Source organism: Hemiscyllium ocellatum, chromosome 11 (genome assembly GCF_020745735.1).
Source record: "Hemiscyllium ocellatum isolate sHemOce1 chromosome 11, sHemOce1.pat.X.cur, whole genome shotgun sequence".
Taxonomy (NCBI): domain Eukaryota; kingdom Metazoa; phylum Chordata; class Chondrichthyes; order Orectolobiformes; family Hemiscylliidae; genus Hemiscyllium; species Hemiscyllium ocellatum.
Genome location: NC_083411.1, coordinates 42,409,169 through 42,435,288, shown reverse-complemented (window position 1 = coordinate 42,435,288; position 26,120 = coordinate 42,409,169). Strand labels below are relative to the sequence as shown.

General features: G+C 44.5%; 1 protein-coding gene across 1 annotated transcript in view; it reads left to right on the top strand.

The window, feature by feature from the left end:
- The window catches only part of taf7 (TAF7 RNA polymerase II, TATA box binding protein (TBP)-associated factor), a 45,674-nt gene that overhangs the window by 9,851 nt on the left and 9,703 nt on the right, over nt 1-26,120 (top strand). The window contains exons 4-10 of the mRNA XM_060832150.1: nt 902-1,035; nt 2,406-2,526; nt 21,181-21,239; nt 21,738-21,810; nt 23,525-23,641; nt 24,085-24,279; nt 25,265-25,377. Coding sequence (XP_060688133.1) covers nt 902-1,035; nt 2,406-2,526; nt 21,181-21,239; nt 21,738-21,810; nt 23,525-23,641; nt 24,085-24,279; nt 25,265-25,377 — 812 coding nt within the window. The remainder of the gene's footprint in view (nt 1-901; nt 1,036-2,405; nt 2,527-21,180; nt 21,240-21,737; nt 21,811-23,524; nt 23,642-24,084; nt 24,280-25,264; nt 25,378-26,120) is intronic.

Below are 26,120 nucleotides of genomic sequence, written 5' to 3'. Positions count from 1 at the left end.
CAGAGAATTCCTAGGGGCCTGGCACTCCAACCACAACGCCATAACAAACACATAGATCTATATACCATCTATCAATGCCTCAGAAAATGAACAGGAAATGACATCACCACAAACCCCAGGAGAAAGATATAAATAGAAAGCAAGAGACAACGGCTTCACTTCACGTGGAGGTCGCCACTGATGATGTTACCTAGCCAGGAAATGAAACGTCTGGATATCAAACCTACAGCTCAGCAAGCAAACCTACACCCTAAACCTCAACCTGAGCTACAAACCTCAGAATTTCCTTTCCAAGCTTCTCAGGCAATCAAAATTGAAGCTAGGTGACTGCATCCTCTTCATAATACCAGACGTTCCCTCTGTCTCTTATAAAGTGAGATTTTTACGCCAGGCAAGAATTGACACCTTTCTGGTTTGTCATTTACAGTAAATTATCACTGTTCACATGGATTGATGATTTCATTCAGGCAGTCCTCTGGGCGAAGATGACTCCAACATATAACTTGGGCCTTTCCCCACATTCTTTTTATATTTATTTCTAAATCCTTATCCAGTTCCCTTTTGTGTCCTCTGATATAGAGAAGCTGGAAATCATGATGTTTGGCAGTGTCTGTAGAACCCGTTCATGTACCCAGTCCAGTCTGATTCTACTTCAGAATGTTTTATGTCCTGTTTCAGTGTTTGTTTAAACAGCTGCTTATAGCAAACAATTTCTTTCTTTAACCACACCCTGTGTTAGTATTGAATGTCACTTTAGGATTCACTTTCTGTTGCCTTCCACACCTTCACTCAAGCTTGGTGGAACTATGAGACTCAGTGAGATTTGAGGGGTGGAGAAGTGGATGAGTATAGATGCATCAGTATAGATGTATAAAACTAGTCTCTATTTCCTTCCTCATAGCGGATGGCCGGCATGGCATTGTGCGAGTGGACAAGCAGCCTTTGGCTGCCAAGTTAGTCGATCTGCCGTGTATCATCGAATCCCTCAAGACCATTGATAAGAAGACATTCTACAAAACTGCCGACGTGTGTCAGGTTTGGTCATCACATTATTTGTCGCAATGAAAAGCAAAGTTCCACACACTGGATTCAAAACAGCACGGACCCTTTTTCTGAAAGACAAGATTGTTTGTTTCTACTATTGGGTTTTTATTCTGTTATTTGTTGATTTTTATTCCAAAGGATATGATGTAAAGAAATCATTGATACTGACAGGACAGATTGAGAAAGTGATTAATGAAGCATACAACATCCTAGACTTTATTAACGGGACCAGAGTAGAAAATTATGTTAAACATGAACTCCAGAGATGAGATGAGAATGACTGCTCCTAATGAAAAGAAAAAAAACTTGACCAAGTGTGTATCAAGGAATCCATCGTAAGGTCAGAAGTAGGGATGGTTCAGTGCTATTTGTGACTCCTCAGATACTGAAACGATCATTATTCAAATGCAGCCAGACTCTGACAATATCCAGGCTTGGATTGGTAAGTGACAAAAGTAACATTAACACCACTATAGTGCCAGGCAATCAGGCCTTGATATTCAGTAGCATGAATCCTCCGCTATCAACATGCTGGGATTACCATTGACTAGAAACTGAACTGGACCAGACATATAAATATGGTGGCTACAACAGTAAGTCAGAGGGTAGGGGTTCAGTAGTGAGTGACCCACCTCCTGACTATCCATTTGCCTGGATGAGTGAAGCTCCAACAATGCTCAATAAGCTCAACACCATCCAGCAGAAGCAGCGATTCGATTGGAACCACATCCACCACTTTCAGCATACACTCTCTTCATCAGTGAAACACAGTGGCACCACTGTGCATCATCTACACAATGCACTGCAGCAATTCACCAAGGATCCTCTGCCAGTACCTTCTAAACCCAAGACCAGTACCATCCAGCAGGTGAAGGACTGCAGGGTCATGAGAACAGTGGGAACACTAACACCTGCATGTTTCCCTCCAAGCCACCCACCATTTTGACTTAGGACTGCATCACTTATCCTTTGGCACAAAGAGATAGGACAGCAAGGTGGCTCAGTGGTCAGCAGTCCTGGATCTTAGACCCAGCGACCCAGGTTTGATACCACCCTTGGGCTTGTGTGGTCTCTGTGGAGTTTGCACATTCGTCCTGTGTCTGAGTGGGTTTCTTTTGGGTACTGTTAGGAAAGCGGGTGGACCAAAGGAACCCTGGCTGACAGCATAAATGATAGCAAGGTTGAGGATGAGTGAGGAGTTGGCTAGGGCCAGGGAGGAGGAGGAGGGGCCAAGGGTGAGAATGGGTTGCTGAAGCAGGGAGGGAGTGGGAGGAGGAAATGGCATCATGGAGTGTATAAAGGCATTCTGTGGATTGAAACAGGTGTCTCAGCTGCATTATTTCTTGTTCCTGTTGCTCTAGATGTTGGTGTGTTCCACTGATGGGGAGCTGTACCCTCCTCAGGAAGAACCTGTACCTGTTGATCCGAAAAACAAAAAGAAAGACAAGGACAAGGAGAAGAAATTCCTGTGGAATCATAGCAGTGAGTCACATTATGGTCACGGCCTATGTAGTAATAAAGACATTATTGCGGGTTTCAGTACCTTAGGCATTGAGTAGGAAAGATGCAGGCAAGGTTACTAGTCCTGACTATTCTCCAGTGACTCCATGGGTAGCGTACCTGTATAAATGTTGAGGCAAGAGTCAGGCTTAGTTCTGATGCCTCGCTCAAAGTATCTGCCCTTTTACTAACTTTATCACAGGGAAAGGCAACTTGACAAGTGTTGAGTTATCAGCTGCTCTAAGTAGTTGTCGCTCGAGAGTAGAACATTGGAGGAGACTGACACTGCCCACCCCGCCCCAGTTTGAATGACATTGTGAGATATCTGGAAAGCTACAAGGTGATATGGAATGTGAAGGCAGCCAATCAAGATAAGGTTTAACCAAGGATCCATTGAGCCTAGATCACTTTTCATCAGGAAACTAGCGAGAGAGGAAGTGACATGGCCTCATGAGTTGATTGGACGGTGAGTAGCTGGACTCTGTAAGCTGAATTGATCCATAATAAGGTTCATCCATAGATTTGTAAAGTTTGGTAAGACTACATAAAATAAACTTAATTAAGTAAACTAAAGTAAAATAATGTAAATTAAGCAAAGTTACGGCAGCACAGATTGGTCGTGTGGAGTGTTTATCCTGTAGAATGTGGGAAGTTGTGGATGCTTCTAGTGATGTAAACATCCATATTCAGAAAGTATTGCCAGCTGCAGAAACTTGAGCTCCATGTTTTGCAGCTCAAGCAGTGACTAGAGTCCCTGTGGCTCATTTGTGATGGCAAGAGCTGAGTGGATAGTACATTCAGAGAGGTGGTCACACTGCAGGCTAGAAGCATGTAGGCAGAAAGTTAAATGGGTAACTACCAAGAACAAGGTTGAGGTTAGTGACAGTCCATGAGAACCAGAAAGGTCATGCGGGAATCCTTTGATGTCTTACTCACTAATCAATTTTCTGCTTTGGGCATAGATAGGGACATTAATTTTGCAAAGTAATGAAGTCAGGGCCAAGATTTTGACACTACAGGCAGCTCACCAGTACAGGAAAGGAGGGAGAGGCAGAATGGTAGTGATAGGGTGCTCAGGAATAGAGAGATGTTTCTGTGTGCAAGGTGGTATCTTGCCTCCCTGGTGCCAAGATCATGACTGTATGACATTGGGAGTAATGATTCAAAAAGCTAGAAAAGCACAGCAGGCCAGGCAGCATCTGAGGAGCAGGAGAGTCGATGTTTTGACATAAGCTCTTCATCGGAAATATGGGGTTAGCCCAAGGGGGCTGAGAGATAAATAAGAGGGGGGTGAAGCTGGGGGGAAGGTAGCTGGGAATGCGATAGGTAGATGAAGGTGATAATTTGGAGAGGAGGGTGGAGTGGATAGGTGGGAAGGAAGATGGGCAGGTAGGACAGTTCAAGAGAGTGGTGCCGAGTTGGAAGGTGGTCCTGGGATAAGGTGGGGGGAGAGGAAATGGGGAACCTGGTGAAATCCACATTGATCCCATGTGTTTGGAGGATTCCAAGGCGGAAGATGAAGTGTTCTTCCTCCAGGCGTTGGGTGCCTAGAGTTTGGCAGTGGAGGAGGCCTAGGGCTTGCATGTCCTTGGCGGAATGGGAGGAGGAGTTAAAGTGTTCACGCACAGGGTTGTTTTGTGCATGTGTCCCAGAGATGTTCTCTGAAACATTCCGCAGTTTGGCTCCTCCCTCTACATTGATACTAACAACTTGAATAACAAAGAGTCTGTGGACCTGAAAATAAATATTGGTGAGTTAAGAACAATATGAAGGGAGAACCAAGATGACGGTAATCCAGTAGGTCTGCCCTCCTGAGCGCTCTACAAGAACCCAGACAAAGTGATGCATTCACCCTCCCTTTCTCACCCATTCTGGTAAAAATGGGTAGTTTTGGATCCCCAGAAATGCTGTATGTCAGTTTAATTGATTAGGAAAAATGACTAAGGGAAAAGGACAGCGAGGATTGCACCAAGCAGGGCATTCCCCTGCAGCAATGGGCACGCCCACAGTGTCGGCCTCCGCAAATGCCCCAGGGGGTTTCCTATGGAGCAGAGCCTGATCTCGGAGTTTGCGAAACTCTGAGCGAAGATCAATTCAGCGATGGTGGATACACGGACCAGGCTGGAACCGAACTCGGCCATGCTGCAGGAGCATGACCAGGAGATCCAGCATCTCAGGCAGCGGGTCATGGAGGTGGAGCAGTGAATTGCGCCTTCCGAAACGGCAGCAGAATCCTGGATGGGTTGGGTCCAGGCCCTGGAACGGCAGGTACGTGCCTTAGTAGAGCAGGTCAATGACCTCGAAAACCGAGGCCATCGAAAGAACATCCATTTGATTGGGCTGCCGGAACAGGAAGAAGGATGCCAGCTAGTCAACTTCTTGGAGCAATGGCTCCTGCAGTTTTTGAAGCTGGAAGTCGGGTGGACCGGGTGTGGGTCAAGTGGCCCACCGGGTCGCAGTGCGCAGGCCCTGATTGGACCAGCACTATAGAGATCGACAAATGGTGCTGGAAGCTTCTAGAGCACTGGGGAAGGATCCACAGGCTCTGACATACAAAGGATCAAGAATTATGTTTTCCCAAGACTTTTCTGCAGCCATAATCCGCAAGAGCAAGGCCTTTGACAGGGGAAAAATATGCCTAAGGGACTTGGATATATTCAGTATTCTGTCAGATATCCGGCAATATTACATTTCGTTGTAGCGCTTCACAGGAGGGTCCCAAGCACTGAGGATGTCACCTAGACAGGGGACGAAACGTCTGCAACACAAATTCCCAGCTTGGCGAACCAAATCACAACAACGAGCACCCGAGCTACAAATCTTCGCACAAACTTTGAATACCTTCGGGCAAATATTACATTTCAGCCACGGAGGGTCCGTTTTTAATTCTGACTCATCGGAAAAGGCAAAGGACCTCCTGGACACCTTAAAATAGACTGACTGGCTCAAATAATATGGACAATAGTGTTCCCTTTGTTTTTTCTGTAGTTTGCTTGGTTTACCTGGTTTAGCTTTTTTAATGTGTGGGTTCCTTTTTTTCTGTTTCTCTCCTCCCTTCTTTCTCCCTCCCATTGTCCTTTGTTTTTCTATCATTCCCTTTTTGTTTCTCTCTTAATAGAGGATGGGGGGAAGGGTTTGGTGAGTGGGGGGCTTGGGTTTTTCCAGGATAACCTAACGTCAAAATATGGATGGGACTGGTTGAGTGCCCACTTTTAATTTTCTTGTTGTAAGACACACGTAATTTTATAAACTTTGTTTTGCCTGGGTTTGGGGCGCAGCTTCAGTGAGAACGAGCCATGGAGGGGTTAATGGGTAGTATAAGCGCCCCCTGTGGGCAAGGGAGAAAGTCTCTAATTTGTGTTTCTTTGGAGAAGTAGTTGTTAGAAGTTTTGATTTGGTAGTTTTTGTAGTTGTATTTTCAAGTTTATATGAACTGTTTACTGTTTTCACTCGGCATGCTATGAGTGGAGTTCTTCCTCCTGGGGGATCGTGGGCTGCTTCAGACGGCTGTGGCTCAGCTTTCATTCAAATAGTGCACCTGGAATGTTAAGGGGAGTGATTCACCAATTAAAAGAAAAAAGATCCTTTCAAGCCTTGCTGCAAGAAACACATCTAACTGATAAGGAGCACTTAAAGTTACAGCAGGGAGAGTTCGGCTAGGTGTTCTTCTCATCCTTTAATTCGAAAAGTAGAGGAGTTGCTATACTCATCTGGAAGAATCTCCCATTTCAGCTGTTAAACCATATCAAGGGCGAATATGGACTGTTTATGATCCTTAAAAGTTTTAATACATGAAGAGGAGTATGGGATCTTGACTATATATTGCCCACTGGCACACCCCCTCAAATTTTTAATGGATGCATTTTACAGGTTGATGGCCCTTGGGGCACATCATACAATTATAAGGGGATACCCTAACTGACTTATGGACCCCAAGATGGACAGGATGCCAAGGGATCTCATGGATATATCCCTGCAATCCAGACAGTTGGTGGACCTGAACAGGGAGCTGGGGTTGGTGGATGTGTAGAGATGTTTTCACCTTGAGGAAACAGACTTCACCTTTTTCTCTAACCCACATAATTGGTACGCTAGGATTGACTTGTTTTTAGCTGCATTTATGTTTTTGAATTTGGTGCTGTCCTGCGGAATTGGGAACATAGCCATTTCTGATCATGCGGCAGTGTGCATGGAGGTTAAGGCCAGTGGTGATGGGACAGGGTTGTGGCATTGGCGCGTGGATCCTTTCCTCCTAAAGGAGAGCAAGTTTACTGAGTATTTTTCGTGGGAATTTCAAATTTTTTGGGACATTAATTCGGGTATGGCCAGTAATCCATTGGTGCTCTGGGAGACTGCCAAGACTTATGCAAGGGGTTTGATTATTTCTTACTCAGCGACCCAGAAGCGGCAGAAGGGAGAGCAGCAGCGTATGCTCAAGGCCTGGCTGAAGGTAGCTGAGACAGCATACTTTCACAGACTTGTGTGTAACCAAGTTGCAGCAGATTACAGCTCTCAGGGCCGCTGTAAATGTGGTCCTCACCCAGACAGCAAAAAGAGAGATTTCCATTGCAAAACAGCGCCTATTTGAGTATGGTGATATCTGGTGTACCTGGTTAGAAAGAAGAGTGCCTCCAATCTATCACATCCATTCGAGAGTGTGCTAGTACTCTCACTTGCGATTCCAAAAAGATTACTGCAGCATTCAGGAAGTTCTACTCTGAGTTGTACCGGTCGGAGGGTTTTGAGGACATGAGGTCCTTTTGTTAAGACTTTGGACCTCCCAGGCGTCTCTTTTGATTGCCCCTCTGACAATTCAAGAGATACAGAAGGCGGTGAGGCAGCTCCAGAGTGGTAAAGCGCCCGGCACAGATGGATTTCAGATGGATTTTGTTGAAAGTGCTGGTGTTGAGGTTGGAGGAGGTCTTGTCTTTCATTGCGAAGGAGGACCAGACAGGTTGTATTCGGGGTCGCAGGTCTTCTAATAATATTAGAAGAGTATTAAATATGGTTCAGGTATACCAGCAAGGGTCAATTCTGGGCTTGGTAGTCTCCGTAGATGCAGAGAAAGCATTTCATCGGGTGGAGTAGCCTTATCTCTTTTATGTCGTAGAATGGTTTGGTCTTGGAGGGTCTTTACCAGGTGAGTGGCAGTTTATCTTGTGACCCTAAAGCAGCCGTTCTCACGAGTGGTATAAGGTCTGACAATTTTAGTATTGGCAGAGGCAGCTGACAAGGGGTGCCCCCTTTCACCGTTACTCACTTGGAGATTGAGCCGTTGGCTGAGGCTATCCGGAGGGACTCCAATATAATTGCCCAGAGGTAGGATCAGGATGCATACGATCACCCTCTGACAGTCTTCTCTTTCTAACTAACCTGACGATATCTGTCTCCTGTTTAATACAAGTGATTAATCTATTTCGTTCTTTCTCGAAGTGTAGAATCAATTTTATGAAATTGGAGGCCATACCTGTGGGGGGTCTTAGAGTTCCCGATCTTGGGAGTGGAATCCGATTCCCTTTCAGATGGTCACAGGGAGATTTCCTTTATTTAGGCATTTTTGTCACCCTGGCCTTCGATCACTTACACAAAGCTAACTTTGTGCAGTTGCTAGAGAAGGTAAGGCAGGACCTTCAGCATTGGGAGGATCTTCCTGGTTGGGTAGAATAGCCCTGCGGGTCCAAGGGTACTTTCTCAGTCAGCATCCTCTACCATTTATTAAGAGGTAATGTTTCGAAGGACATTGAGTGGCTAAGCGGAATCTGGACTCAGGAATTGGGGGTGGAGATCTCGTCAGAGGAGTGGGAGAATATTTGGGAGAACGTAAGGAAGATTTCAATTTGCAATGGGACACTGGCTATGTAACTGAAGGTACTCCACAGGGCTTATTTGACACTGGAGTGTCTTGCGAAATTGAGGACAGGAGCGTCACCAATGTGCCCCAAATGTAAAATAGATGTTGGTACTCTTCCTCATTGCTTGTAGTCATACCACAAGCTCCGTAGGTATTGGGCCGCTATAGTGAATGTTTGTTTGGGAACTGAGGTCAAGGTAGATCCGGTATCCCTCCTTTTGGATTTGCCGAATCTACCCTCTTTGGATGTGCATGGGGAGAAACTGTTTAATATTCTTTCATTTTGTGCAAGGAAGAACATCCTGATGAGTTGGGTGTCACAAAATCCCCCAGGACTCTCGGGGTGGCGTAGGTTAGTTATGGTGCACATCCCCCTGTACTTCCTTACAAGTATGGTGCACCAGAAAACGGAACTTTTTTATAGGACATGCTGGCTCTTTTTGAACTATATAGATGCAGGCTTTCAGCTATATTTGTCAGGGCCTTTGTGTAGCCATGAGGGCTGTGTCTGGCGGGCCAGGGACCCCTGCGAGGAAGAAGTCCGAACAAATATGGATCTGCTGACTGATGCTCCAGGAGGTGTGGAGCTTTGGTGGGATTGTGCTGGTGTTGTAACTTAATTTAATTTAATTTGCCTTGGTTCAATTCGGTTTAATTTAGTTTCTTTTTTTTTGGCTTAGTTATTTATTGAATTGCAGCTTGCTTACTTTTTTTTCTCTTCATTCTTTTCTTTCTTCGAAATTGTTTGTGGAGTAGAGTAATAACTATAACAATAACAGTAAACAGTTATAAGATTGTTATGCTTTTTTGTAGTAATTTTCTAACTTTGGGAAAATTCAATTTTTTTCTCAGTAAAAATATTTACAACAACAAAAGGATATGAAAATAAAAGATCTCTAGATCAGTAATCTCAGTTATTCTCCCTATCCCACGTTCTAGTGAGCATTGAAATTGGAACATTGAGAACGTGGCTGGGAAACTGGTTCAGGAGGTTTAGGATCAGATTTCTAAGGCACTGCATCGATTCTGAGAAAAGTGGGACCTGTAGAAGCCGAGCAGTCTGCATTTAAATGGGATTAGGGCAAATATCCTGAAGGGAATTATACATTGAGGGAAGACGGTGGCTATGAGGTTCAGAGGTGTTTTGGCAACAGTGAACTGGATATAAGAACTTGAATAAAAGCAATGACCCAACAGTGGGAGGCATTAAAAATAAGTTTCATGTAGAAATGTCTCCTCAAAGAAAAGGAATGTACTGTGTAATCTGAAGAATCCTGGTTCCCAAGAAGGGTACAGGGTAAGATAAAGCAGAAGAAGAACACCTGTGACAGAGACAAAAATGTTAATACAGTAAGAATCTAAAGGAGTATGGAAAATACAGGGGTGAGGTAAGGAATGAAATTAGGAAAGTACAAAGAAAGCATGAAAAACCATTCGCAATAAAGTCCAGGAAATTGTATAGGTGTTCTGTCACTACATTAAGAGCAAGAATATAACTAAGAAAAGGTTATTTGAGTTGTACATGGTCATATGTGTGTGAATGCAAAAGATTTGAGCAGGATTTTGAATTAGTTCTTTGTCTCTGCCATCACAAAAGAGAAAGACGATGTAAACATCCTAATTAAAGAGGAGGTGTGTGAAAATTTAGATAAATGAAGCGTAGTGAGGTGGGAAGTATGGAGGAACTAACCTCCTTGAAAGAAGTTAAATCACTAGGGCATGTTGATTTGTATCTCAGACTGTTGAAGGAAACCAGGGAGGAAATAATGGATCCTTTGATTTCCAGTCCTCAACAAGTGAGATGTCATAGGATTGGAAATCTGCACATGTTGAACCATTGTTTGAGAAGGGTCTGATGGATAGGCCAAGTAATTATATGCTGATTAGTCTGACTCTGTGGTAGGCACATTGTTTGAGTGGGCGATGGGTAAACTGTCACTGAGAAAGGTGAGAGTTAATGTGGTTCTATTATGGGGAGCTTGTGTTTTATTAACTTTCATTTCTTGAGGCGGTAACAATGAGTATTGATGAGGTTAGTTCAGTGGATTCAGGAAGGAATTTGACAAAGTCCCACATGGCAGACTGATTAAAAGAGTAAAAATCCAAGAGAATGTGGATCGGTGACAGGGAGCAAAGGTTAATAGCAGATGGTTGTGTTTGGGAATGGAAATAGTTTCCAGTGGTATTCCATGCAGCTCAGTAGGTCCCTTGCTTTTTGTGGTTTATGATAATGATTCAGATTTAAATGTGTGAGGCATAATTGGGAAATTTGTAAATGACCCTAAAATTGGCCAGGTGAATTTGACAGTGAAAAGAATAGCTGTTGATTGCAGAGTGATGTCAATAGTTTATCTGGAAGTGTGGTGGCGGCAGGTTCAGTTGAGGCATTCAAGGGAGCATGAGATGATTATTTAATTGGAAACATAATTATGGGGAAAAGGCAGAGGTTTGGTGATGTGTCAGAATTCTCAGCTGGTGCAGATGCAATGGGCCGAATGCTCTCCCCCTGCATTGTAACAATTCTGGCAATGTGTTTGAGTGAACAGGCAAAAGTATCAAATAGAATTTCATCCAGAGAAATGTGATGTGCATTCAAGGAGGCAAAGAAAAAAAGGGGATACACACCAATGAGGGGGAATTGAGAGGAGTACAGGAAATGAGACCTTAGAGTGCATGACCAAAAGTCCCTAGAAGTGGCAGCACAGCTATTTAAGGCATTAAAGAAGGCATTTGGTCGCTTCCGTTCATTGGTAAATGTTTAAAAACACAAAACAGAGGTAACCTTACATTTCTCTGGATTAAGTTCTATTTTTCATTTCTCTTCCCACTCAATTGAACATGAAAACAGAACTGTTGTAGAGCAAAATGCTATTTAGTCCATTGTGTCTGTGAGCCTTTTGGCTTAGTACGAGAACTGTATAAAATATTGATTAGGCCACAGCTGGAGTTTGTGTATGGTTCTTGTCACTGGATTACTGGAAGAACATAATTACAATTGCAACATTTAAGAGGCATTTGGATGGGTCTCTGAATAGGAAGGGTTCGGAAGGATATGGGCCGGGTGCTGGCAGGTGGGACTAGATTGGGTTGGGATATCTGATCGGCATGGACGGGTTGGACCGAAGGGTCTGTGTCCATGCTGTACATCTCTATGACTCTAGGAAAAAGTGAGGACTGCAGATGCTGGAGATCAGAGCTGAAAATGTGTTGCTGGAAAAGCGCAGCAGGTCAGGCAGCATCCAAGGAGCAGGAGAGTCGACGTTTCGGGCATGAGCCTGAAGAAGGGCTCATGCCCGAAATGTCGACTCTCCTGCTCCTTGGATGCTGCCTGACCTGCTGCGCTTTTCCAGCAACACATTTTCATCTCTATGACTCTACTCTGGTATGAATGCAGAGGAAATTTACAACAGTGTTGTCAGGGCTTGAAAGTTGCAGCAATGAGGAATGATTGGATAGGCCAGTGTCATTTTCCTTAGATTAGAAAACGGCAGTAATCCAAGATGGAGGATGGGAAAAATTGCAGGTGAAAGACCTGTTTTTTTTAATGTATTTTCAGTGTTGGAGCTAATTTCCGAGAATTCTAGGAGCAGTAATTACTGCATAATAAGCTGTTGCATTGTTTTGGAAATTTGGGGGAAGACTAGATTAAACAACGGAACTTTAAAAAGGAGGAAGAGAGACAAAGGTAGTGACCACATGGGTAGTGATTCCAATGGAGCAATAAACCTACACTGCTGTCTGACCCAGCAGTGACCTTTGCTGTTTGGTTTCAAGTCAAACAGTCAGGACAGGCAGGAATAAAGCAGAGAAAGAGGTAGGACTGATCAATTAAACTGCATTTATTTTAATGCAAGAGGCCTAACGGAAGACAGATGATCTCAGGGCATGGTTAGGAACGTGGGACTGGGACATCATAGCAATTACAGAGATGTGCCTCAGGGATGGACAGGACTGGCAGTTTAATGTTCAAGGGTACAAATACTATCAGAAGGATAGAAAGGGGGGAGGAGAGTGGCATTTTTGATAAGGGGTAACATTATGGCTGTACTTAGGAAGGATATTCCTGTGAATATGTCCAAGGAAGTTATTTGGATGGAACTGAGAAATAAGAAAGGGATGATCACCTTATTGGGTTTGTATTATAGGCCCCCTAAAAGTCAGAGGGAAATTGAGAAACAAATTTGTAAAGTGGTTTCAGTTACCTGTAAGAATAATAGGGTGGTTAAGGGAGGGGATTTTAACTTTCCAAACATAGACTGGGACTGCCATAGTGTTTAGGGTTTAGATGGAGAGGAATTTGTTAAGTGTGTACAAGAAAATTTTTTGATTCAGTATGTGAATGTACCTACTAGAAAAGGTGCAAAACTTGACCTACTCTTGGGAAATAAGGCAGGGTAAGTGACTGAGGTGTCAGTGGGGAAGCACTTTGGGGCCAGCGATCATAATTCTATTAGTTTTAAACTAGTGATGGAGAAGGAAAGACCAGATCCAAAAGTTGATGTTCTAGGTTGGAGGAAGGCTAATTTTGGCATATTAGGCAAGAACTTTCAAAAGCGGACTAGGGGCAGATGTTTGCAGGTAAAGGGATGGCTAAAAAATTGGGAAGCCTTCAGAAATGAGATGACGAGATTCCAGAGACAGTATATTCCTGTTAGAGTGAAAGGAAAGGCTGGTAGGTGTAGGGAATAAAGCTTTTGGTTAAGAAAAAGAAGGAAGCGTATGTCAGGTATAGACAGCAGAGATTGTGTGAACCCTGAGAAGAGGATAAATGCAGTAGGAGTATACTTAAGGGGGAAATAAGGAGGGCAAAAAGGGGACATGAGATAGCTTTGTCAAATAGGATTTTGCATAATCCAAATGGATTTTATAAATATATTAAGGACAAAAGGATAACTAGGGAGAGGATAGGGCCCCTCAAAAATTAGCAATGCTCTCTATGTATGGAATCGCAGGAGACTGGGGGGAAATAATAAATGAATATTTTGCATCACTGTTTACTATGTAGAAGGAGACAGAATGTGGGGAAATAGATGGTCACATCTTGAAAGATATCCATATCACAGAAAAGGAGGTGCTGGATGTCTTAAAACCCCAGGACCTGAGGAGGTGGTAGAACTAGAACTCTGAACTAAAACCCTAGAACTCGGTGGGCAGCTAGGGAAGTGGTTGTTGGGTCCCTTGCTGAAATATTTGGATTATCAATAGTCGCAGGTGAGGTGCAGAAAGACTGAGAGGTTGGCTAACATGGTGCCACTATTAAGAAAGCTGGTAAGGACAAGACAAGGAACTATAGACAGGATGAACCTGATATTGGTGGTGGGCAAGTTTTTGGAGGGAATCCCGAAGGACAGGATTTACATGTATTTGGATAAGCAAGGACTGATCAGGGATAGTCACCGTGGCTTTGTGCATGGGAAATCATGTCTCACTAATTTGATTGAGTTTTTTGAAGAAGTAACCAAGAGCATTGATAAAGGCAGAGGGCTGTGGACATGACCTATATGGATTTCAGTAAAGCATTCCACAAGGTTCCTCATGGTAGACTGGTTAGCAAGGTTAGATAGCATGGAATACAGGGAGAACTAGCCATTTCTATATAGAACTGGCTCGAAAGTGGAAGACAGGGTGGTGGTGGAGAGTTGCTTTTCAGACTGGAGGCCTGTGACCAGAGATGTGCCACAAGGATTGGTACTGGGTCCATTGCTTTTCGTCATTTATATAAATGATTTGGATATGAACATGGGGAGGTGGTGTTAATAAGTTTGTAGATGACACCAAAATTGGAGGTGTAGTGGACTGCGAAGAAGGTTACCTCAGAGTACAATAGGATCTTGATCAAGTGGATCAATGAGCCGAGGAGTGGCAGATGGAGTTTAATTTAGATAAATCAGGGCAGAACTTAATGGTAAGGTCCTGGGGAATGTTGCTGAACAAAGAGACCTTGAAGTGTAGGTTCATAGTTCCTAGAAAGTGGAGGCTCAGGTCGGTAGGATAGTGAAGAAGGCATTTCATTTACTTTCCTTTGTTGGTCAGAACATTGAGTATAGGAGTTGGGAGGTCATGTTGCAGCTGTAACAGGACATTGGTTAGGCCACTGTTGGAATATTTTGTGCAGTTCTGGTCTCCCTCCTTTGAGAAGGATTTTGTCAAATTTGTAAGGGTTCAGAAAGATTTGAAAGGATGTTGCCAGGGTTGGAGTGTTTGAGTTCGAGGGAGAGGTTGAATGGGCTGGGCCTGTTTTCCCTAGAACGTCGGACGCTGAGAGGTGACCTTAGAGAGGTTTATAAAATCATGAGGGGCATGGATAGGATAAATAGACAAGGTGTTTTCCCTGCGGTGGGGAGTCCAGAACTAGTGGGCATAGGTTTAGGGTGAGAGATGAAAAATTTAAAAGGGACCTAAGGGGGCAACTTTTTCACGCAAAGGGTGGTGTATGTATGGAATGAGATGCCAGAACAAGTGGTGGAGGCTGGCACAACTGCAGCATTTGAAAGGCATCAGGATGGGTACATGAATAGCAAGGGTTTAGAGAAATATGGGCCAAGTGTTGGGAAATGGGATTAGATTAGTTTAAGATTTCTGGTTGGCATGGGCAAGTTGAACTGAAGGGTCTGTTTACATGCTATACATCTCTATGATTCTATGGACTAGTTTGACCTAAGGGTATGATTCTGTGCTGCATATCTGCATGTCTCTGAGTGACTTCATCAATTTATACCATATAGTACAGGTCAAAAAAAAGCAAATGGGAAAAAGCTGTTTTGCCTTGTGTAGCGCTCATTAACCAGAAGGCACAAATTTAAGATAGTTGTAGAATGTTTTCAGGGAACACAAATGTCTTTCCACCCAGAGGTTGGTGGGTGTCAAGAATTCACTGCCCAGTTTAGTGGTCAAATCATTTGAAAGGAATCTGAATCTGGATCTGAAGTGCAGTAACCTGCAAGACACTGGGCATGGTGCTGGAAAGTTGGATTAAAATGGCGAGGCTTGTTGATGCAGCCAGTCCAGAGATGATGGGCTCAATATTCAGATTGCTATGATTTTCTATGGGCCTTAAGGAAAGTAATAAGAAGAGTGGTAATAAAGTGAGGAACTTTCCCAATTAGCACTGTACAGGAATCAGATTACAGACGATGGGTTGCTTTCTTCTGCCTGGCAGGGTAAGTGCATTCAAGGGAGGTGTTAATATGCTGGCCTTGTGTTCATATAATGGCAGGCTTAGGAAGTGCACCCTCTATCTTTGCCTGTAGTAGGATGGAGAAGCCTACAGGCTTCTTTAAACAAAGTTGCAGGTGAAGTGACTGGGCCATCCTACAACTACCTTACCTACATCGGTACTGTGGAAAGTTCCAGCTGTATAATTCTAGCCTTTGTCCTTCTAAACCTGGGTTGTATGTGGAGAATAGTTTGCAATGTGAAATGCTGGGAGTGAACTGCTGCATAAGGGAATCAGTAAGAGGTTCACAGCAGAGAATAAGACCATCAGGTACAGGAACAGAATTAAGCCATTTGGTCCATTGAGTCTGCTATACAATTTGATCATGGCTGATATGTTTCTCAGTTCCATTCTGCTGTCTTTTCCCCATACCATTGATCCCTTTACTAATTAAGAACTTACCTATCTCTGTCTTAAAGATGACTCAATGACTCAGCCTGCACAGTCCTCTGTGGCAATGGGTTCCACAGATTCACCACCATCTTGCTGAAAACATTCCCGCTCATTGCAGTAATGGAGGGTCACCCATTCGCTCTGAGGCCATGCCCTCTGACCCTAATCTCTCCTAATAGTAGAAACATTTTCTTCATGTCCACTCTATCCAGACGTCTCAGTATTCTGTACCTATTCAGTTCATCCATCATTTCTTTCTTCCCCATAACTACTACTCCCTCATTTTCCAGCAATCCAATGTCCACTCTTGCCTCTCTCATACCTTTAAAATATTTATAAAAACTCTTGCAGTCTTCCTTTCCAGTACTAGCTAGCTTATCATCACATTTCATCTTTTTCCCACTTATTGCTTTTTTAGTTGTCCTCTGCTGGTTTTCAAAGGCTTCCCAAATCTCTGAATTTCCGTTGATCTGCTTTTTCTTTTGCTTTTATGATGTCCCTGACTCCCTTTGACAGCCATGGTTGCCTCATCCTCCCCTGAGTATGTTTCTTCTTTGCGATGAATTTCTGCTGTGCCTCCCAAATTACCCCCAGACACTCTGCCATTGCTACTTCACTGTCTTCCTTGCTAGGCCTTCCTTAAATCCCAGCTCCTCCCTTGTGTATTTGCAGTTACCTTTATTTAATTTTAATAACATTACATCTGATTCCAGCGTCTCCCTCTCAAACTGCAGAGTGAATTCTATCATATTGTGGTCACTGCTCCCTAGGGCCTTCTTTACCTTAAGATTTAGATTAGATTAGACTAGATTACTTGCAGTGTGGAAACAGGCCCTTCGGCCCAACTTGCCCATCCCAAACCAACCTAGTCCCACCTGCAGCAACCAGCCCACATCCCTCCAAACTCTTCCTGTTCATATACCCACACAGATGCCTTTCAAATGTAGCAATTGTACTAGCCTCCACTATTTGCTCTGGCAGCTCATTCCATACATGTACCACCCTCCGTGAAAAGTTGCCCCTTAGGTCTCTTTTCTGTCTTTCCCCTCTCGCCCTAAACCTATGCCCTCTAGTTCTGGACTCCCCCATCCCGGTGAAGAGACTTTGTCTATTGATCCTATCTATACCCCTCATGATTTTATAAACCTCTATAAGGTCACCCCTCAGGCTTCAACACTCCAGGGAAAACAGCCCCAGCCTATCCAACCTCTCCCTATAGCTCAAATCCTCCAAACCCGGCAACATCCTTGTAGATCTTTTCTGAACCCTTTCAAGTTTCACAACGTCTTTCAGATAGGAAGGAGACCAGAATTGCACACAATATTCCAACAGTGTCGTGTACAGCTGCAACATGACCTCCCAAACCCCAGTACTCAATACTCTGACTAATAAAGGAAAGCATACCAAATGCCGCCTTCACTATCCTATCTACCTGTGACTCTACTTTCAAGGAGTTATGAATCTGCACTCCAAGATCTCTTTGCTCAGCAACCCTCCCCAGGACTTTACCATTCAGTGTACAAGTCCTGCTTAGATTTGATTTCCCAAAATGCAGCACCTTGCATTTATCTAAATTAAACTCCATCTGCCACTTCTCAGCCCATTGGCCCATCTGATCAAGATACCGTTGTAATCTGAGGTAACCTTCTTTGTGTCCATTACACCTCCAGTTTTGGTGTCATCTGCCAACTTACTAATGATACCTCTTATGCTCACATCCAAATCATTTAAATAAATGACGAAAAGTAGCGGACCCAGCACCGAGCCTTGTGGCACTCCACTGGTCACAGGCTTTCAGTCTAAAAACAACCCTCCAACACCACCCTCTGTCTTCTACCTTTGAGCCAATTCTGTATCCAAATGGCTAGTTTTCCCTGTATTCCATGAGATCTAACCTTGCTAACCAGTGTCCCCTGGGGAACCGTGTCGAACGCCTTAATAAAGTCCATATGGATCACATCTACTGCTCTGACCTTATCAATCCTTTTGGTTACTTCTTCAGAAAACTCAGTCAAGTTAGTGAGACATGATTTCCCATGCACAAAGCCATGTTGCTGTGCCTGAAGATAGATTTCTGACAGTTTCCGTATTCTCTGTCCTCTTGCTTGTTCTGGAAACTTTAATAATCTCTGCCAATTCCTCCCCTGACTTTAATTAGTTTGAACTCCTTTCCGTGAGGATTCTAAACCCAGGTTGGTTTGTTCCTTCCTGTCTAAATACTGCTGCTGTGCCCTATGGAATGGAACCCCTCTTGCCCACACCATCTTTAGCCGTCTGTTTACTTACATAACTTTCTTATTTTTATGACAATTTGATTAAATTAATTAGATTAGATTCCCTACAGTGTGGAAACAGGCCCTTCAGCCCAACAAGTCCATACCGATCTCTGAAGAGTAACCCACTCTGACTAATGCACCCAACTCTACGGACAATTTAGCACAGTCAATTCACCTGACCTGCACATCTTTGGACTGTGGGAGGAAACTGGAGCACCCGGAGAAAACCCACGCAGACACAAAATGTGCCAACTCTACACAGACAGTCGCGCAAGGCTGGAATTGAACCTGGGTCCCTGGTGCTCTGAGAGGGCACTACTAGCCACTGAGCCATGCTTTTGGCTTGGGGAATAATCCAAATAATCCTTGAGGTCCTGTTCTTGTATTCCAATTCCTGATGTTCCCTTAATAAGACCTCTTGCCCATGTTTTTTTTCAAAAAGTCCCAAAGAACTGCAGATGCTGGAAATCAGAAACAAAGACAGCAATTGCTCAGAATCATAACAGGTCTGGCACCATCTGTGGAGAGAAAGCAGAGTTAACACTCCGGGTCCAGTGACCCTTCTTCAGAACTGATTATAACAAGAAAAATATTGGAATATATACTGAAGGTGGGGTGGTGGCAGAGGCGTAAATGATAGATGGAGATCAAGTCCAGAGAGAGAGTACAACAGCTGGACGGACAAGGATGGGTAACGGCCAGCCTAAGAGAATTAGTAGCTGCTAACTGAGACCATTAGTAGCGGACAGTAGGAGGTTGGGGTAGCAGCCATGTGATGACAAAGCTTGGTGTGCGGAGGTTAGGGTAAGGACATGAGTGAAGCTGTTTAGGCCCTAAAATTATTGAACCCAGTATGGAGCCCAGAAGGCTGCAGAGTCTCCAAGTGGAAAATGAGGTGCTGTTCTTTGAGCTTACATTGAGCTTCGCTGGAGCACTGCAGTAAGCCTGACACAGATGATGTCAGCTAGGGTACACAGTGGTATGTTAAAGTGCGCCAGACCTGCTGAGTTTTCCCAGCAATTTCTATTTTTGTCTCTTGTCTGTACTGAGGGTCCCAAACTGGACCTGAACAGCTTGATGTTCCCCTCCACTCCAACATCCTTGCAAGCTGATCTGAGATGTCCAGTACTTTGGCACCAGGTGGGCAACACACCATGTAGGACTGTCGATCCTGTTTTCAAAGGATGCTATCCGTACCCATAATTATAGAATCCCCTCCTCCTACAACTTTTTGTTTCGCTCTGCACACTTGAATGGCCATGTTTACATCAATGCAGTGGCCAATTTGCCCACTCTCCCAACAGTCCTTTTCCTCATCCAAAGAGGGAGCAAGTACCTTATACCTTTTGAATAAGCCCAAGAGCTGAGACTCCTCCAGTGCTAACTTCAGGATCCCTCTATCTGCTTCACTTGTAGTTACAGCCTCCTGTCCCTGAATGAAACTATTCCATGTGTTAGCTGGCTCCTTGTTAGAGAAATACTAACATTTTACTGCCCTGCATTCTTCTCAAAGCCCTCTATCACTGTTAAACTAATCACGCAGTAGTCTTGAATCAACCTTGAGCAAATTCCTCTGCATCGCTGTCTCCCTAAAGCACTGTAACAATCCCTAACTAATGCAACTGGTTTACACTCTCCCCTCATCAACTGCATTGTTCTGCTGTCTCCCCAGAACCTTGTGTAATTCTCAAACTAATCCAACTGTTCTGTACTCTCCCCATAGCCCTGTATCAATCCCAAAACTAAACCCACTGCGCCACTTTCTCCTCAAAGACCTGCATCAATCCCAAAGTAATCCCACTACCCTGCTCAGTCACCATAGCCCTGTGTCAATCCTAAAATAATCCCACTATCCCATTCTGTCCTTGTAGATCTCTATCAAATTTCAGGAATGAGCTGGGTGGTGGGATTAATTCATAGATCTGTATCAATCCTGAACTAATTCTACTACCTTGCTGTCTCTTGATAGCCCTGCATCAATCCCTAATTCATATGTCTGACTCCATTCTCCCCACAGTTTGACATCAATCTCAAATTAATCCCACTGCCTTGTCTTTGCTTAGTAACCCAATCTGAATCCCAAACTAATCCAAATGTCTTGTTCACTTAAAGCAGAACTATGCCAATCATACACCAATACCGTAGATCCATTTTCTCCTCAGTCCTGTACGAATCAGAAGATTGTGGTTTCATCTCCTACCTGGCTTGCCATCATAGTTTGAAAATGCCTGATCTCAGAAGCGAAGCAGACTCGGGCCTGGTTAGTACTTGGACAGGAGAACATCTGGGAATACTAGATGCAGGAGCTTTTAGCAGGAGTGGCTCAGTGGTTAGCACTACTGCCTCACAGCGCCAAGGACTGGGTTTGATTTGAGCCTTGGGTGACTGTCTGTGTGGAGTTTGCATGTGCTCCCCGTGTCTGTGTGGGTTTCCTCTGGGTGCTCCATTTTCCTCCAACAGTCCAAATGCAGGGCTTATGGGAATAGGGTGGGGGATGGGTCTGGGTAGTTTACTCTTCAGAGGGTTGGTGTAGACTTGAACGGCCTCTTTCTGCACTGCAGAGATTCTGTGATCCTGTGAATCCAAAACTATTTCTGGTACCTCACTCTCTAATTATTGTACTGAACCAGTCCTTACACTGACATCATGTGTGAGCAACATAGGAGGAAGATCAAAAGTTCCGTACCCTAAGCCTGTTCAGTACAGAGGCTGCAGCAAAGTGGAGGTCGGAGAAGTGTAGTATAATTACTTTAGTGGATTTAAAGTTTGAATAGCTTGGACAAGTGGATTAAATTCACCATCATTCTCAAGTTCTACAGGAGAGTAGGACTCATACTGAGAGACCAATCACAGTCTTTTGTTACCATGACTGACATGCTGCCATTTCCCTTTGATTTCAGTCACATGCCCCCTGAAGAATGTCCGGAAAAGACGCTTCCGGAAAACTGCAAAAAAGAAGGTGAGGACTTGGAAAATCTGTGTAACTGTAGGAGTGTATGTTGTGTATATCTAACCTGTGGTAAATAAATCCTGAGGATGTTTAATTTCACAGTGTACGTAACAACATACAAAACAGGAGCTATAGTAGGCCCGAGAGCCTCTCCAACCAGCTCCACCATTCAAAAAGATCACGACTGATTTATGACCTTAAGTCCAGGTGAACTACTCAGTATCCAAACCAGTGCTGTACCTGTCCTGGGAGTGTTTGATGGGAACAGTGTAGATTGAGCTGTACTCTCATTACACCCTATGCTGTACCTGTCCTTGAAGTTTTCAATGGGGACAGTATAGAGAGTGATCTCACTTTCTAATTGGAGGAAGTTTTACTTTGAGCTTAATCTGTGACATGTGGTACAGTGCTTGACTAATTTGATGGCTTGTGCAGAATGAGATCTTTGATGATCTCAGCCAACATAATGTGACAGTGGAGCCTCATTATTTGTTTTTTTGTTCCTAGTACATTGAGTCTCCAGATGTGGAAAAGGAAGTGAAGAGACTGCTCAGCACAGATGCTGAGGCTGTCAGTGTCCGTATCCTTTCTGTTTGAAGACGGAGTGGGCTTCAATTTATGGCAAAAAGTAGTGCCTACCGATATGTGTATCATCATGTGCGATCACAGAAATTACCAAAGCATGTCATAGTCTGTGAAAACTCTTAAAGCATATTATTTGGTTGTAATGTAGGAGACCTAGCAGCCAGTGTCCACCCTTCAGGACTGTGCAAAGTTGCAAATAGCTGGTCATCTATTTGATATGCTGGCATGTGTTTGCCTGATGTAGGCTTTGACCAGAATAAAATGGAGGTACAGGCAGCTGGGATCATGGGAATCCCTGGAGGTATGTAGGGGATACAGGAGTTTACTGAAGAAGGAAATCAGGAGAGCAAAAAGGAGCACGAGATAGCCTTGGCTAAGAAGATTAGGGTGAATCCAAAGAAATTATTAAAATATATTAAAGGAAAAAGAACAAGTAAAAAGAGAGTAGGGTCCTTCAAAGACCAAAGTGGACATGTATGTGTAGTACTGTAGGAGTGGGTGAGGTTCTCAATAATACTTTCTTCTCTGTGTTTACCATGGAGAAAGACATAATGACTTGGGGATGTTAGTGGTGATATCTTGGGGGCAGTCCATAGCACAGTAGAGGAGGAGTTTGATGTATTAGAATGTCTGATCACTGACAAATCTCCTGGTGCTGACCAGATACATCCAAGAGCACTGCAAGAGGCTAGAGAAGAAATTGCAGGGGCTCTGGCTGATATATTTTTGCCTCATCGTTAGCCACGGCTGAGGTCCCGGAAGACTGGAGAGTAGTGAATGTTGTGCCATTATTCAAGAAAGTCTGCAAAAACAAAAAGCCTAGGAACACACCAGTAGCTTAGCATCTGCGGTAGGTAGATTACTGGAGAAGATTCTGAGAGATAAGATATACATGCATTTGGAAAGACAGGGTTTGATTAGGAGTAGTCATGATGGCTGCTGAGTATTTATAAAGTTGATAGATGTAAGGGACAGGATGAACATCAAGTAGAGTTATGGATAATTTGGAGTGTTTGTTTACGTTTTGTAACATGGGCCCTGGGCATTTTAAGTCATCTCAATCACTATCCACAAACATCCACTTCCTCTACCATCAAAGCTCAGCTGCAACAGTGCACTGCAGAAATGCACTGAATAGCCTTGGACAGCACCTTCCAAATCCACAATCACTTCCATCTAGAAGGACCAGAGTGGCAGATGCAACATGTCTGTAGTGGTGTCACAATGCAAGTTCCTCTCCAAGCCACTCACCATCCTGACATGGAAATGTATCATTGTTCCTTCACTGTTGCTGGGTCAAAATCCTGGAATTCCCTTCCTAAAGGCATTGTGGGGCAATCCAGGCAGCTTGCCATCACCTTCTCAGGGGCAATTAAGGCTGGGCAATAAATGCTGGCCAGCCAGTGATGCCCACAGGCCAGGATGGAATTTTAAAAAAGATATTTGCTTTCACTTCATTTTCGGCTAGGTGAATACTGGGTTCAACCAGAGCAGTTGGAATCATAGACATCTACCTTCACAAGCAGAAACCTGCTGCATACATTTTTACAGCCACTACGAGAGCGAGTCCTCATGATCCGCTGACCTCTGCTCTCCAGTTTGTAGCACTTGAGCAGCTTTATTTTCTTCCAGTGTTTGCTGAGGGAAGATGTTTCAGTCTGATTGATATTGGTCGATGCGTTATGCCCCTTAATGTTGCCTATGGGCAGGGTGGGAGGTTATAGCAGAGGATGAAACGAAGGAAGTGGAGAACCAGGGCTCACTGCCAAACCTCGACAGCTCATCACCAGGATCATCTGGGCACAAGCCAGGCCACACCTCAGCAGGTACGAAGTGAACAAGAGCTGAGTGGGTCGGGGCGCGATGAGTGAACTCGGGGAGAGGAAAGGCCATAGGTTGGCAGGAACTAGGGGTGAGAGAATGAGTTTTGGAGTTGTGGTTGCAGGGCAGAGACGTCGGGTTTTAGGGGTAAGCTGAAACTGGGTGATAAGGGGTTAAAGGGTCTGGCAAATGGAGTCGGGGTTAGAGAACGTTCAGATGAATGGAAGCAAGAGGTAGAGAAGGCCAGGTAAATGGGGTTTGGGGACAGGGCAAGACTGAGTAAAGAACAGTCGGAGGGAGCAGGGTCAGAGGCAGTGCAATGAGACAGAGCGGCAGATAGGATTTGTTGTGAGTCTGTATGAGGCTAGTTCTGGTCAGTAACTGAGAAGCAAAGGAGTGACCTGTGTTTTGGTGTATCTGTTCCATGTCTGCTCACTGTGTTTTACAGTGGAGAGAGATGAACTGCGTGAGATCTTCAATGACATCAGCAGCAGCAGTGAGGAGGATGAAGATGAAGGTGATCGCCATGATGACGAGAACCTAAACATCATGGATTCAGAGGATGATTTGGCCCGTCGCTTGCAACAGAAACTGGAAGAAACTGATGCTCAAATGCAACCAAAGCAAGAATCAAACCAAATGGGTAAAGTCAGTGCTAAGTCTAGTTCACACACAATAGGGCTCTCACTATCTCTTCTGCCCTCTCCCACACACTGTTCTCCAGTGCTTTTCTCCCCTGCCAGAAGGAGACCATTATGTCAGGCCAGAGTGGCAGCATGGTGGGTCAGTGGTTAGCACTGCTGCCTCACAGCGCCAGGGATCCAGGTTCGATTCCACCCTCAGGCGACTGTCTGTGTGGGATTTGCACGTTTTTCCCATGTCTGCATGGGTTTCCTCCGGGTGCTCCTGTTTCCAAAGACGTGCAGGTCAGGTGAATTGGCTATGCTGTGACGCATTAGTCAGGGGTAAATATAGGGTAGGGGAATGGTTCTGAGTGGGTTACTCTTCAGAGGGACAGTGTGGAGTTGTTGGGCCGAAGGACCTGTTTCCATACTGTGGGGAATCTAACCTAATCTATTTGCACACATGTCACAGTTTCTGGGTAGCCAGGCTAGGGCAAGTATTCAGCATAAGGGGAATGAGATCCTCTCCCTCCCTGTTGCTTGAAAAACCCTAACTCTTTCCAGGATTTGTGCATGTGGGGGAGCTCAGTGCTGATCAGCACACTGTCTGAACCCAGCAAACCCGTAATTCGGTTCCTGGTGAGTGTGAAATGCCATTAGGTTTACTGTGCTCCAGATTCTGACCCGTGATTTCTGTTTGTTGTGCATTTATACTGTCTCAGTCACCACATTACTTCCTCTAGGTCATGTTGCGGCTGTACAGGACATTGGTTAGGCCACTGTTGGAATATTGCGTTCAATTCAGGTCTCCTTCCTATCAGAAAGATGTCCGAAGGGTCTGCTTCCATTCTGTACATCTCTATGACTATGACTCTGTTTTTCACCAGAGATGAACCAACATGGCTTTCTTTCTTAATCGAATAACGGTTTGAAAGTAAGGGAGTACAAGAGGGACATGGGTCAATTGTGTGTGACTTCAGCAACTTCCTTCTTGTCTCCTGGTAGTTGTGCAGTTCCAGTATGAGATTGAAAAACTGAGCGAGACATTGCAGTTAACACAGGAGAAGAGAAAACGACAGGAGGACCTTATTATGAAGGTGGAGAATTTGGCATTGAAGGTGAGTAGTGGGGCGTTAGGTAGATGTTCCAGTTAGAAATGTGTCAGCACAGTCAGGCAAGATAAAGGTGAAGTCACCATAGTGTTGCCAGACCATAGGGCTGTTCTGTCATTAGAGAGAAAGAGATGACTGGTGGTGGTTTAATCTGAGGAACACCATCCTTCAGACAAAGGGAAAGGTTGAGAAAGAGAGTCCTTCATGGTCACCTCAGCTGGTGTGGGAATTGAACCGAGAGAGAGAGAGAAAAAGAGAGTCAGCATCTTCAGAGGTGTGAGAGAGAGAGACTTGGCATATTCAATGGGAGGAGAACGAGAGAGAGAGACAGAGACTTGGCACCTTCAATGGGAGCGGGGGAGAGAGAGAGAGAAAAACTTGGCTTGGCAACTTGTGTTGGCTGGGGGAGATGGTGGGGGGGGCAAGAGAGAGAGAGCGCACACCTTTGCACCTTCAATGGGAGATGGAGAGAGAGACTTGGCGCCTTCAGTGAATGGGAGGTGGGGTTAAAGGGGCTTGGCACTTCCATTGGTGGGGGAAACTTGGCACCTTCAGAGGGGGTTGGGAGGGAGGGAGAGAGAGAGAGAGAGACTTGGCACCTTTAGTGGGGAGAGAGGGAGACTTGGCATCTTCAGCGGGGGGAAGTGAGAGAGACGCTTGGCATCTTCAGTGGAGGGAGAGAGAGAGAGAGATTTTGGCACCGTCAGCAGGAGGAGAGAGACTTGGCACCTTCAGTGGGGGGTGGGGGG